Consider the following 14482-nt stretch of genomic DNA (forward strand, 5'->3'; position numbering starts at 1 on the left):
TAAACATTTACCTTTTGCTGCTGCATTGTCTGGGCTCTTCAGACTAATACTTGTCTTACTGTATGCACATTTTAAGAAATTGCCAGAAAAACTTAAGATGTAAAACAGGCCAAACCACTTATGAAATGGTATGCTCCATATGTATGCTGTGCCTGGACAGCAGATGGAAAGCTCAAGTTTAAACAAGTCTAAATCATTCTGCTTTCATAACCCCATATAAGTCTTGCTAACCTGAAATGACTTAGTTTCTCCATGTAGATCTGCTGCAGGCTAGACTCTTATATATTAGCCCATTCCAGGACACCTTTCTAATATTGTGCATATGTGTTGTAGTGTCTCCCTATTCATGGATGCAATGCTGCACTATTTCTACATGCCAAAAAAATTGGCCTCGCGGTTCTTCAATCAGCGCTTTAGACAGAAAGTTCGCAGAGTTTTCCTCTGTGGAAATTCTGTTTCAATTATACCTATAGGGAAACCGCTGGCATTTCAGTAGGTATATTTCACATGCTGTGATGTCCAAAACCGTGCTGATTTTGGAAATTGCGGCGTGTCCGCAGTGCATTTTTTACTGCAAAGTGGACATGGGATTCACTAGAATCCCTTCCACTTTGCTCTGACTGTAAAACGCTGCAATTTTTCTGCAGTGTTTCTTCCGCGGGCTAATTGTGGCGTTTACACCATGTGGGGCCCCGGCCTGACAGAAGCTTTTATCCATGGTGTTATTTTTGTATTTCTGTGAGTTTTTCATGTATTTTTTTTTACCCTTCGTGCATTTCTTATTTTCTTCGTTGTTATTTTTCTTGCTATAATCGAATCAGTTGCTTATTGAACAACATCTGGCTGCAGAGTTTTTCACATTTTTTTAATTGAAACAACAAACAAACAAAAAAAACGCTCTTAAAAATAATTCCCCTGCAATGGTTTTGGAAATCACCATGTGTCTATACCACATATTTTACCACAAAGTGGGCATGGGATTTGCTAGAATCCCATACAATTTCTGTGAGTGTAAAACATTGCATTTTTTTCTGCGGCGTGGGGCCCTGGCCTTAAGCCATAATCACAAGGGCTTATTTAGTCTGTGAAACTGTGGACCAGATGTTTGCTGCGTTTCTGCAACTAACATTGTGCTAGGCCTGGATTCCGAGCATCATAGTTATGTGTGATGCTAAGTCCCTGCCAGCCCGTGGAACTACTCGTTCCATCATTATAGATGATTGTGATGTTTAGAGACAGGTCCCAGAAGTATGACCAACAACCAGTTTGTATTTCACAAACTGAACACACCTTTGTGCAGCTAGCCTTACCATGTATTCACATGTCTGAGGTCTGTGTGCGCCTGTATCATGCCAGGAGAAGGACTATCCTGTAAAGAATACAGTACGGGACAGTATCCGCTGAGAGACAGGAACTCCTAGCATCATAGATATCCAGAATTCCATGAGTCCTTCTCCTAGCATGATGTTCAGGCCAGTAAATATGGCAACATTGGACACAATCTACACCAGCTTTCAGATAGCGTAGATTTCAGACATTACTTGAGATAGTCTTCTGGTATAAGGAAAAATATATATGAGTTAGTAAATGTGCCAGATAAGGGAAACGCTGTAATTTTTTTTTTTTTTTTTTTTTGCAAACACACAAGAGAAAATTTGTCTTCTTTACTCTAGAACAGTAAATATGGGCCTATGCTAATACTTATATGCCAGAAAAAGAAAGCACAGCACCTATTAAACACTTGAAGCAGCATAGTAGCATTACTTACTTCACACTGAATGGAAAAGATAAGGCATAAGACTCAAGTCTCACATATATGGCAGTGAAAAGTATTAATCTGATTGTACACAGGAACTGCAATATGTGAACCCAGAACTAAACACATTAAGAAAATCACTTACCTGAACGCATAAGAATATTACCCCTAGATTCATGAATGGTTTGATCTTGTGAGCAGCAGGACACAGAGTTGTGCAGGTGGAGTGATCACTGGAGAGGCTCAGCTGTGATTAATCCGTGCATGCTAGAAGGGGTTAATTATCCTAAGTTATATAAAGCTGAGCCAGTAGGGGGCAGAGCCCTTTCATATGACCAGGTTGGGACTATGGTCATTGTGGGGCTATATTAGATAGGGCCGCACGTAAGATGTATCAGTTAATGAATACGTTTGTCCGCTGCTTTTTAACTCATTTGCCTTTCCCTGTTCAAGATGTGATCTGGCCTGGGCAGAGGAATGACATAAAGTGGTTTGGTTGTCTATGTGGAAGGAAAAAGGCATCTTTGTTCTCTTCTGATCGGGCTGCCACTGGACCATATGCTGACTGTATTTCACATGGTGACCCATTTGCACTTCTCTGGGGACTAAGTACTTGGTTCTGGGCATTCTGGCAATCTGTGGACTGGCACTTTTGTTCTCCATTTTTGTTGCAGACTTTACAGAGGCGCATAGGTTTCCCAAAACCAATTAACCGTTCAGATGCCATAATGCAGTCAGATGCTAATGTGATAGAAAACCATTGCTCTAATGCTGAAAAGGTGTTTGGATTCCCAACTAGCGTAGACTCTACGGTTGAGTTTTCAGAAGTTAAAGAAGAATTTGAGCTTAAGTTAGATGTTGACCATTTTGCCAGTGGTTTAGAAACAGAAATGCCAGAGCAAGAGCCAGAACATTTTTTTGTGGGTGAGTTTGAGTTCAGCCCGGATATGCTCTTAGAATCTGCAGTGTGTTCTGGAATGGATATAGACCAAACCTTTGAAGAAGACTTGCTGACTGTTTTTGAACCAGGAGGTGGGGAATGTCAGGTGGATGAGGAACTGAATAGTCTGTTTGGATATCTAGATGATTCAGTGGCCTGTCCTATGAATTTCGGAAGGCCTGATATGTGGCTTCCTTTGGAATCCAGTGAGGAAATGGTTTCGGCTCCTGTGGGATGGTCACAGGTTCAGCCTGGGAGGGGACCTCTTAAGGTTGATTTAGGCTTTGGAACGTTCTCAGGAATGGAGTGCTATGGAATTGGGAATCATTTAGGTCGAATTATAATAAATACTGGGCCAGATAATGGTGACCAGGAGAATGGAGTCACAGAAGGCGGAAGCTGCAGTGACGAAGACTACGGCAGGAATGAAAAGACCAGGTATTTTATATGCTGCTTTTGATTTATAACACTATGTACAGTATTGTAGATGGATAAATGCAGTGTATAGAGGCCTCAGCCTTTCAATGTATACGCTGCATAATATAGGCTGTGGTTATAGTCTTCCTTTATACAATAGAAAGATTGAGAAATGGGGAAGATGGGTGCTGCATAGTCTATAAACCGAGTTTCTCAATGTTTATTGCATTGAGTCCTGGCACTGGCTGCAGCATCACATGTAAGACTACAGTAATTACCTGGGAATCAACAGCTTGTGACATTGTACGTCTAGTAGATAGCAGCCTGCGCAAGGTGTACAGAATAACCTGTGAGTGTGTAGTATTTCTGTGTCATGATGGAAACCTAATTTTATATGAGGCATTCAATATGGCCATTTCAAGTGGTCATTGTAGCCATGGGAAAGATCTGCAGATACTGGCACCCTGTTTCAATAGTGTCCTAAGATATGAAACCAGTTCCAATGAATCCAATATTTTTGTTTGTATGTGTTAGTATAATATCTATCTGCAGCAGACCCAGGAATTGCATTCCTGCTTTCCTCTAATGGAAGTGATCCTATTGCAATAGTTGTAGAAGAAAAACTGTCAGTTTGAAAGTCTGGAAAAACTGGGTGACTACCAAATGTATAGCTGGCCAGCTGTCTGAGAGGCAAGCACACCTCCGAGCCCTGTGCAATGAGATGTGTGCCAGTGTACAGAGGCGGCTCTGTAGTACAGGCTGTGCCAGACCATTAATATAGACAGTATGTCCTACTGCTTACTATTGGGGGACATTACATACTCATCCTGTGTATGATGTATACGTTACGTTTCTTTAAATGCATGTCATGTAAAAGGACAAAGTAGCTGATATGGATAATGACAGACTTAGACAAATATAATGTAGACTCGGGGGAGCAGATTTACTATTGTAGTTCCAACTAGACTCTGGCATGGATTTTGTTGCATCTTGCAATGTTGTTGCACCTATCTTGAGAGACAATGTTTCCAGCTTCCTAGACAAATGAGCACAGTTTAAGGTGAAGCAAAGTTTTTGAGTACAATTGTGGCTCTAACTATAGTTATGTTCACACAAATGCTATTTTGTCTATTGCTTTGATCTGTGGTAGGATCAGAACACTGGACTGAAAAAGTAATAGAATAATGGATGCAGACAGCACCTTCCACTTTCATCTATCACTGTCCACTGGAATGTTAAAAACAAGATGGAAGCTTTCTTGTATCTTATATGTTTACTTTTCAAATAGAGGGTAAAGTTTTGCACACAGGACTTTCTCCTCCGTTTTGTAAGGTAAACAGAAGAATGCTTAGGTCTTGTTTTTGACATTAAAGTGAATGGTGAGAGATATAAATGTTGTATCTGTCATTCTATTACTTTTTCAATCTGTTGTTCTGATCCTATGACTGTTCAGAACGGACAAAATAGTGCTAGTGTGAGCCTAGCCTAAGGTGGTATAAACTGACTTATCACACAGCATCAGTCACTGTGATAAAGCTGGTGGATTTTCTTTTCAATGGTTTTTATTAATTTTCATAATGGATAAAACAAGGATAACTCAGACTGCCTAAGTTTACTGTTAAGTTTAATTCAGTCAGCTTGTTTTGTGTATTTTTCAGTGCAATGTCATTTTTGTACGTGGTAGATTGGAGGAAAGCCTAGTTTATTCAGGTTCCTGTTAAGAGGGGCTTTCCAGTATGTGGTAGGATGTGATGTAACTTCTTTGCCTATTCATTTAAAGGGATTCTACCATTAAACTACTTTTTTTTTTCTAATTACCATGTCGGAATAGCCTTAAGAAAGGCTATTTGTCTCCTACCTTTAGACGTGGTCTCCGCCGCGCCGTTCCGTAGAAATACCGGTTTTAACCGGTATACAAATGAGCACTCCGCAGCAATGAGGGCGGGCCCCAGCGCTGAAAGGCCGATGAGCGCATCCCCATTGCTGCCCGAGAGCTCTTTCCTGCACCTCCTCCTTCTTCTGCAGCAACTCTGCCTCTTCTGGCTTCTCTTGCTCTTGTAGTTCTATACAGGAGCATAGAGAGGCCACCCCAAAATGGCCGTCGGCTCCTGTATTGAACTGCAAGAGTGGCTACCCAAAAATGGCCGGCGGCCATTTTTGGGTAGCCGCTCTTGCAGTTCAATACAGGAGTTGGCCGGCGGCCATTTTGGGGTAGCCGCTCTTGCAGTTCAATACAGGAGTTGGCCGGCGGCCATTTTGGGGTAGCCGCTCTTGCAGTTCAATACAGGAGTTGGCCGGCGGCCATTTTGGGGTAGCCGCTCTTGCAGTTCAATACAGGAGTTGGCCGGCGGCCATTTTGGGGTAGCCGCTCTTGCAGTTCAATACAGGAGTTGGCCGGCGGCCATTTTGGGGTAGCCGCTCTTGCAGTTCAATACAGGAGTTGGCCGGCGGCCATTTTGGGGTAGCCTCTTTATGCTCCTGTATAGAACTACAAGAGCAAGAGAAGCCAGAAGAGGTTGAGTTGCTGCAGAAGAAGGAGGCGGCGCAGGAAAGAGCTCTGGGCAGCAATGGGGACGCGCTCATCGGTGTTTAAGCGCTGGGGTCCGCCCTCATTGCTGCGGAGAGCTCATTTACATACCGGTTAAAACCGGTATTTCTACGGAACGGCGCGGCGGAGACCACGTCTAAAGGTAGGAGACGAATAGCCTTTCTTAAGGCTATTCCGACGTGTTCAATAGAAAAAAGGTAGTTTAATGGTAGAATCCCTTTAAGGTTTTGACTTGAAGATAAGCCCCACTAGTTGTCCTATGGATATCATAGAGGAGGTATTAGCACTCCATAAACCAGAATGTTGAGATGCTTTGTAAGGCCGTTCACCTGGTCTTTCTAGTCATTATTCTCTTGTAAGACTATTCTATTCACTGCTGGATGGGGAATGTCGCTTGTCACTAACATGGGATAGGCTTTCCCTATGATCAGTGTAGCTTTAAGAAATGCAGAGTAATCCATGAAGCGGCGTAATGTGCCGTCCACATAACAATATGTTCAGGGGATTTCACAGAAATTGAAGAACACTGTGTTACAGGAATGTGGAGAGTGTCTAATCTTTGTGGCAGACAAGTTTTAACATGGAATGTGCATAGTAAGAGCTGATACATAGAAAATCTTGTAGGATCTGTTTTCTGGAGCATTGTCTTTATCCCTCACCTGTAATATGTTAAGACCAGATCACATGCGCCAGTTTTTCATGTAGTGTTTTTTATTTATCTTTGTCAAAACTGGCTCTGAATCCTAGAGAATAAAGATATAACGGAAATACCTCTCACGAACTGCAAGGCTTAAATGTTGACTCAACTCCCTCACTACTCTGTAGTCCTCTGTTTGCACATTAAATCTCTCCCAGCTGTCTTTCTAGCGGGGTCTCTGCTATAGTATCTTTAGATTCACTCCCTTTACATGTAGAGGCATTTTGACTCGACAATATGACTGTAGGGGCTTCAGATTCCCTTGTTTGTAAAGTGTCAGCACATCACATTGGGAATTGTGAACAGTCCAACAAAGGGGTAACAATTTTATTGTAACCGTGGATTAGGGTGTCTTATTGCTAGGAGATACACTAATGGATAGAATGGGGAACCCCTGTCCCTCACCACTAGCAGGTCTGCAATGTGAAGGAGTTATATAGAGCAGGGGAAGACAACCTTTGGCACAACAAGTCTCAGCTTTCATATTTCTTCTGCTGTTCTTGGAGCTACTCACAGAAGTGACTGAAGTGTGCTGGAAGTTGAAGTTCTGCAGCAGCTACAGTACCAAATGTTGTTGATCCTTGCAGTGGAAAGTCACATGCTGTATTTGCAGCATCTTTCTCTTCGCTTGCTGAAGAGTGAAATCATAAGTGAGAATCTGTGGCATAAACTTACTGCTGATTTAACAATTTGCCTGCTGCAGGTCGGTGCCTGCTGCAGGTTTTTCTGGCCATATGCTGCTGTAAACTGCAGAAAATCCACAAGGAATCGTACCCTAACAGTACTTCTACCTGCTGTGCAAAATATATTAGGAAATGGGATAAGACAAATGCTGTATGCTCTAGAAATCTATATCACATGATGTATGATTTATAATCTATCACCTACTCTTACACTTTATTTCATGCTGTTTTGCAGTGGAGCAGCCACAAGTGGAGGAGAGAATGATGGGGATGAGCTGGACCAGGACTGGAAGCCCCCAGACTCAGAACTTATTCAGAAACTTGTAGTGCAGATTGAGTACTACCTCTCTGATGAGAACTTGGAGAAGGATGCCTTTCTATTGAAACATGTGAGAAGAAACAAGATGGGATTTGTCAGTGTTAAACTACTTACCTCTTTCAAAAAGGTATTTTGTCCTGAAAGCACACAGCAAAGTCTATTGTCAGATTTTGGCATATTCTTGAACAGAATAGCGATGGAACCTAGAACAGAACAAGAAATCTGTATAGAATTGTCTGAAATTAGTGCTCAGGTCTTAAAGGGACTGTGCCATTAAGGACACTTGCATCCTATCCACAAGCGTCTGAACACTGGGGGTCTCTCCGCTTGGTCCCCCTGTGACGAGAATAGGAGACCTAAAGTCCCCCATGCTTCTTCCTTGTGAATGGCGCGGCAGTGAGCTTGCATTATCTGCTCCGTTCACGGCTATGGGATTGCTGGTGCTGCCAGAGATTAGTCCATAAAATATACCATACCCCATATAGTTGTAGTATAATAGTAGTTTATACCATAGAAACGGAGTTTTGTATATGCTAAATTTGCTGCTCCAGGAAATGGCTTCCCTTCCTCTGACTGCTATGTACACATAGTAGGATTTTCTGTCATGTATAACAATATACAAGCCTAATGGTGAAATTACCTGATATGAAAACATGTGCATATGTGTTATACCATGTATTATAACTATAGCGAGAGCTGCCATAAGTGTGTACTCTACACAAAAAAATATAGCTTTACTTATGAAGTATTCTTTCAGTAGTATTGTCAATCTGTTATGGTCTCCATTACCTGATACAGAGTATATTTTAATTGGGTTGTCTAACATAATGGAAAAATGGCCAAAGTCAGGAAATGTAATAAAGTAACAAAAAATCTAGTGGCCCATTTCTTCCCCTGCTGCTCCAGCATCTCTGATTCTTGTTTAGGGTTGGTTCAAACTAGCGCTTGTATTCCATCCGTAAGGAGTCCGCATGGAGACCCACCCCGAACGGAATACCAACGCTAATGCAAGCACTGTGCAGTTAAGCACATGGAGCCCATAGACTATAATGGTCTCCGTGTGCTTGCCGCACACTGCCCGCACAATTCATTCATGCGGCCAGTGCGCGGCAAGCACATGGAGCCCATTATAGTCTATGGGCTCCATGTGCTTTGCAAGCACATCACTTGCAATTGCGATTGCATTCCGTCCGGGGGGGTCTCCATGCAGACTCCTTGCGGATGGAATACAAGCGCTATTGTGAAACAACCCTTACTTGGCTGTCACAATTGCATGCTGACATAGCACATCACCATTGCAGCCAATCACTGGCCTCAGCAGTATACGGCTCATATGGGGTATACAGGCATGTCATTGCTGCAGCTCTAGGTGGAGAACAGAATGGGGGCACTGATGCAGGGGTGAAATAAATATACTGTTTTTCTTCTATTCTGTTGGGGTATATGATGCTTGCTGCTGTTGCACATTTAGTGTTTTTGTTCTACTGTTTGTTTTGGGCTTTGATTTGCTATGTTGATGAAGGTCTTGAAATGATATTGGTTTTTAAAGTAAACTTAATATAGTGCAAAAACTTATCAAAATTGTCCATTTTGCTAGTAGCAACAAGTCAGAGCTCGGCTACTGCTAGAGCAGCCAAAGACACATTTTATTTGAGAAGATGAAATCCTGCCATAGTGATATAAAGCAAAGACTTAAACGACAAGCTTGAATCATTTTGCATCTTCAGATATCTTCCACTTTTGGATATTAAACGTCTAGTACAACAAATATTATAATGTTGTGTTCTTTTCAGGTAAAGCATCTTACACGTGACTGGAGGACCACTGCCTACGCTTTAAGGTATTCTGATATACTTGAATTAAATGAAGACAACAGGAAAGTAAGACGAAAAACTCCAGTTCCAGTCTTTCCTAGTGAGAACCTACCCAGTAAAATGCTCTTGGTTTACGACCTTCACTTCATTCCAGAACTACAATGTTTAAATAAGGAGCAAGAAAACGGTGGAATGCAAGAAAAGATAATGGAGCAGCTGCTGAAGAGTTTTGGAGCTTTTGGAAGCATCTCCTCTATACGTATCCTTAAGCCAGGTAGGGATCTTCCATCAGATGTGAAAAGATTCAGCAGTCGATACACTCAGGTGGGAACCAAGGATTGTGCAATAGTTGAATTTGAGGAGGTGGAAGCTGCAATTAAGGCACATGAAACCCTTAATGCTGAAAGTGAGACCGATGATGGTATAAAGGTTGTTCTAATAGGCATGAAGCCACCAAAGAAAAAGATTCAGAAAGACCGAAGCAAAGAGGAGGACTCAAAAAATCTTCGGAAAAATAAGTCTCTTAATAAAAGGGTTGAAGAGCTACAGTATATAGGCGACGAGTCTACAGGTTATAGCACTTCAGAGCCCGATAGCAATCCTAACTCTCCAATGGTTGGTCGAAAGATTCAGTCAGCCAATAAGCTGAGCCCATCTGCTTACCCAAATAATCATCTGAGTCCAAATGCTTCACCCAGAAATAGCCCCTGGAGTAGTCCATGTGGCCAACGTAAAGGGGTTAAGCAGTCACCTCTCGCTGACAGCATGAGTCCTGAAGTTTCAAGGAGGTCTACAGAATACTCATCAGACAGCAGTATCACACCATCCAGTAGCCCTTGGGTCCAAAGAAGACGACAGGCCCAAACTGTCACACAGGAAAAAAGTCCAGCATGTAGTCCAATGCTTGGGAGAAAGATTCAGAATGCAGATGGACTGCCACCTGGTGTCCTAAGGCTGCCAAGAGGTCCTGATGGAACCAAAGGGTTCCATAACGGAACAGAAAGGAATAAGCTTGTGCAGAATCTGTGAATTTCATGCAAGCTTGTGGAACTTGTAATTCTACATGTCAACACCAGCCACTAGTACTGAAGTCTCCTGTATGCAAGACTTGGCCTCCAGTATTCCAGGGCTGGATAAAGCTTCTACCTGGGAAGAAATGGCTTTCTAGAAAGACTGATAAGAAGTCTGTATTTATTATTTTTTATCTGATTTTTTCATGGGTACACTTTGTACAGTGGCAGCAGTTATGCTGCATTATATTTTTATTTGACTTTTTTTTTTTTTTGTTAAATCCTTTTAATTTCTATGTCAGTCTTACTGGGTATCTGAAGCAATTGCTATTCATTTGATGCTTATCTAAATATTAAGGCCAGAAACGCAACAGGTTACATAAAGTCCAAAACCTATTGGCAGCTATTACTAGTCTACCCAATAGGATGTTGTCAATAACTGCAATGCTCATTGTACACTTCCAAAGACAGATGTGTATAAAGAATGTATATTTTCCGTGCTGTGAATTAAATGAACTTCCATAAGCATTGAAGTATCTTGTCTTGGACTTCTTGCACCGAAGGAACCTTCATATCTGTGTTAGACAGAACACTTTTAGCCTAGAAATGAATGCTTAACGTAAAGTTGTTGCCCTACTGTCACGCTGTCATTTTTCACATGGTTCTGATAGTTTTCTAGAAATCCTGCAGAAAACTCCAGATATTTTGCAGACTTGCTCTATCTTAAAAGGAATCTGTCAAGGAGATTTGGGAAAATAAACCACCCATAGGCCCTTATGGACTGGAGTTTAGTGTCCCAAATTACTCTGTATTAAAGCCATCCATGCCTGCATGAAAAATAAAAAATCTTTCCCTACGCCAGCGCAGTTCTTCTCCGGCTTCAGTGTCCATGCCCGATACCTCCTGCACTTGCACAGTGAAGCCGGGTATTACATCCTTGACTGAAGAACTGTACAGGCGCTAGAAACACCAGAGATGAGTCTGATGAGATTCTTCGGACTCCTCTCTGAGTTATAAAGGTTTATTTTTATCCCCCTATTTAATACATAGAGAGGTGAAATTTGTAAAATATCACAATTAATGCAACACTCACACATTTGAGATGGGAACAGCTTTTGGAAACCACACATGGTTTTACTGTGATTGTTGGTTTTGTGATATGGTTATAGCCATGCATTTTACAAGTGACGTACAGTATATAAGCTATTATGAGCTGTACATTTGTGTATAACTGGAAATACTCCATTAGGGCAAAGGTCTAGAAAGGGAAAAAAAAAATTAGAGAGTCCAATAATTTAATAGCACTATGGAAAACTGGGTAGTCAGAACTAGTTGGCAACCTTCTGTGTTTTCTTTCCGCTACACCACCTAATATTTTTTTCTCTGGCAGTTTTGGCAATATTTGTGTCACAGCTGCTGACTTCTCACTGTGTTCAAGCTTTAATTCCTGTCAAATGTCATTGAAACTTCATGGGAAGATCCCAGATGTTGGCTTTTAATCTAGATTAGATGAAAGTTACATTTCAGAAGAACACAGATCTTTGTATTTTTTTTTTTCTATTAGTATATAGGAGTGGTCACTATCTGTACAAATGACTGTTTTAACCAGTAGGATAATGTGGTCGATGGTGATTTTAGCACAGGGGTGGGCAATTAACTTTCCCATGGGGCCACATGAGAAATTGAAACGATTCTAGAGGGTCATGCGTGTTGTGGCAAATTTAGCTCCACCCACTTCTCTGCTGACTCCGCTTATTCTCAATAATTTTCCCATGTGCCCCACAAAGTAAAATCCTCCTACAGTCACCCTAACATTATACACCCCCCACATTATAACATTTCCCTCCAAATGTCCCACAGTATTAAGTCCCTCTCCTGGTGCCCCAGTATAAACTAACAGAAACTAGAAGGGACATTAAACTGGGGCAGCTGGAGGGGGACATTAAACTGGGGGCAACTAGAGGCAGACATGTCCCCCCTCCAGCTACCCCCCATAGTTTAATATCCTCCTCCATCTAGTTTAATGTCCCCTCTACATCTGCTACTAGTTCCCCTCCCCCCCTTGCTGACATATGCCGTCTCTTCTCTCTTTATCATCCAGCAGCCCCCATTGCCGGCAGCTTGCAGAAAGCACACAGTCCCGTGTGGCTCCACCCACTAACGAGTCATAGCCTATCCTGGTGATAGGCTGTGATGACATCATCACAGGTCCTTCAAAAACCTTCCACTAGCTATGCGGGCCGGATAGAAGCAGTCAGAGGGCTGGATGTGGCCTGCGGGCTGCACATTGCCCAGGTCTGCTTTAGCATCTAAGCAGCGAGGTTATATGAGGCCGCTGTCTATACCCCCGATATCATAATGGGACACCAAGTAGTTGTCATGACAACCAGGAGTTTATTAAAAGCCCCTACGTTTGCCATGCTACAGTTTTCTTGCAACCTGACAGTCAGCCTACAATTAATAGTAACTAATATAGAAATGCAAGTAACTTGAAGGGGCTCAGCTACTTTTTCTTGCAAAGTACATTGTGCTGTATGGCATGAGTATAGGCACACCCTGCTGCAAGAGACCACATTTTGAAAAGATGAATATTACAAAATTCTATAGTTCATGGTCTTCCTACACAAGGGTTGTTCCCGTTAGGGAAATATGGTCCATTTATGAAGTGTATTTCCTGAACTACGCTGTGTCTGGAGGCCTAGACTTACAAGGTGGAGTTTAGTAATGGTGCTATGCAAGAAAAGTGGTGTAACAGTGGGGCACTTATGATGCACCGTAACAATGTTTAACCCCAATTATCACTTCTTTAGACAGTGGATGGAGCGGCGACACCTTGGCCTATCAGATATATTGTAATATAAATCATGGCAGAAAATTGAGTTGTAGCAGAAATCTCTGGTCTTTGGCTGGTATACATCTGCATGGGACCCCAGAAGTCTATCTGAATTATTGTCTAATTGCACCATAGGAGGAAGGAATCGCCCCCCCCCAGCTTCTCCTGTATTAGTACCACAGTCCTGCACTGAGGCAGTTACTCACAACAGCATAGGCAACTATGATACTGTGTCTGTAGACACAGCGCAGTCATGATATACAGTCCATGCATCATGTGTATTTCTCAGACAAAAACAGGTCATGTGCAGGATCCCTAAAGAACAATATGTAAATCCAACAGATTCAATAATTATATATAGCTATGTTTTACACTACTACATGGGAAAACCTAATTTAATATGAATCTGAAATGGGAAGAACAGTTATAACTTCCTCCTGGCCTGTCAGAAACATCTATGTGGAAAGAGAAAAGCCACCAAAAACCTAATGGTTCACATAAGCTCTGTATTGCGGACCTTTGCGGTAAGGAACTGTCATATACATTTAAGTTAATGTCACATAAACAAGTCTAGGGATATGTTCACATGTAATGTCTATGCCAGAATTGCAAAAATTAGGTACAGCATTAGATGCAGTTTAGTTACAGGTTTTACCATGCTGGTTACAATGCCACGACTCGTGTAGGAATGAATTATTGCAGATTATACGTAGCATTTTGCAAAGGCAACAACATGCATTATACAGAATCTTATCCATGCACTGAGGCAGAAATATACACAGAACATGTATGGAAATCGAGCTCTGATGTGGATTTTAAATGTGCAATTCAATGCTACAAATATGCTTGGCCATTTGGTGCAATTATTTTTTTCTGCTGTAAATTTGCAGCAGAAATGCAGCATTTTAGTCATGTGGGAACCTACCCTATATATTGCAGGATACTCTGAAAACTCTTAGTCCCACTAACTACAAGGTGACATGATTTCTTACTACTGCCTGTGTGGAGCACATGCAGTAATTGTAAAGAAAAAACAGGAAACCTTTTCTGATCTGGCACTGATACAGCATCACACACCATAAAAGTGAAAGGGTTACTAAATTCTGCAGGGTTTTTTTTATGTGAAATTCTTCTGCTGTCATCTATCTATAGAAAAGTATGTATGTGAACGTACCCAAACACAGTAAGTAATGATTGTAGCACAGCACCCTCTGTTGGATGGAGCTTGCCATGCAGAACAACTTTAATGTGTTAGATATGTTACACCAATCATTCATAGTTTGCTTTTGTACGGGATCTCTCTGCCACAGGATGTTGTCATGCTGGATTCATTGTGCAAGTTCAAAAATGGATGCCTGTCTTGAATGGAAAAATATTACTGATTACGGGGGTTTAAATTTTTGGTTAAGGCAAGATGATCAAAGGATTTGGAGTCAGGAAAGAATATATTCCGCTAATATGGAAC

The 14482-nt window shown here is 41.7% G+C and overlaps 1 protein-coding gene across 2 annotated transcripts in view; it reads left to right on the forward strand.

Annotated features, from left to right (window-relative positions):
• The window catches only part of LARP6 (La ribonucleoprotein 6, translational regulator), a 36483-nt gene extending 25777 nt beyond the window's left edge, over window positions 1-10706 (forward strand). For both annotated transcript variants that reach the window (XM_075273591.1, XM_075273592.1), the window contains exons 2-3: window positions 7277-7487; window positions 9154-10706. In XM_075273591.1, the coding sequence (XP_075129692.1) occupies window positions 7277-7487; window positions 9154-10203 (1261 nt within the window). In that variant the 3' untranslated portion in view covers window positions 10204-10706. The remainder of the gene's footprint in view (window positions 1-7276; window positions 7488-9153) is intronic.
• The last annotated feature ends 3776 nt before the right edge of the window (window positions 10707-14482 follow it).

This window comes from Leptodactylus fuscus, chromosome 5, assembly GCF_031893055.1.
Source record: "Leptodactylus fuscus isolate aLepFus1 chromosome 5, aLepFus1.hap2, whole genome shotgun sequence".
Taxonomy (NCBI): Eukaryota; Metazoa; Chordata; class Amphibia; order Anura; family Leptodactylidae; genus Leptodactylus; species Leptodactylus fuscus.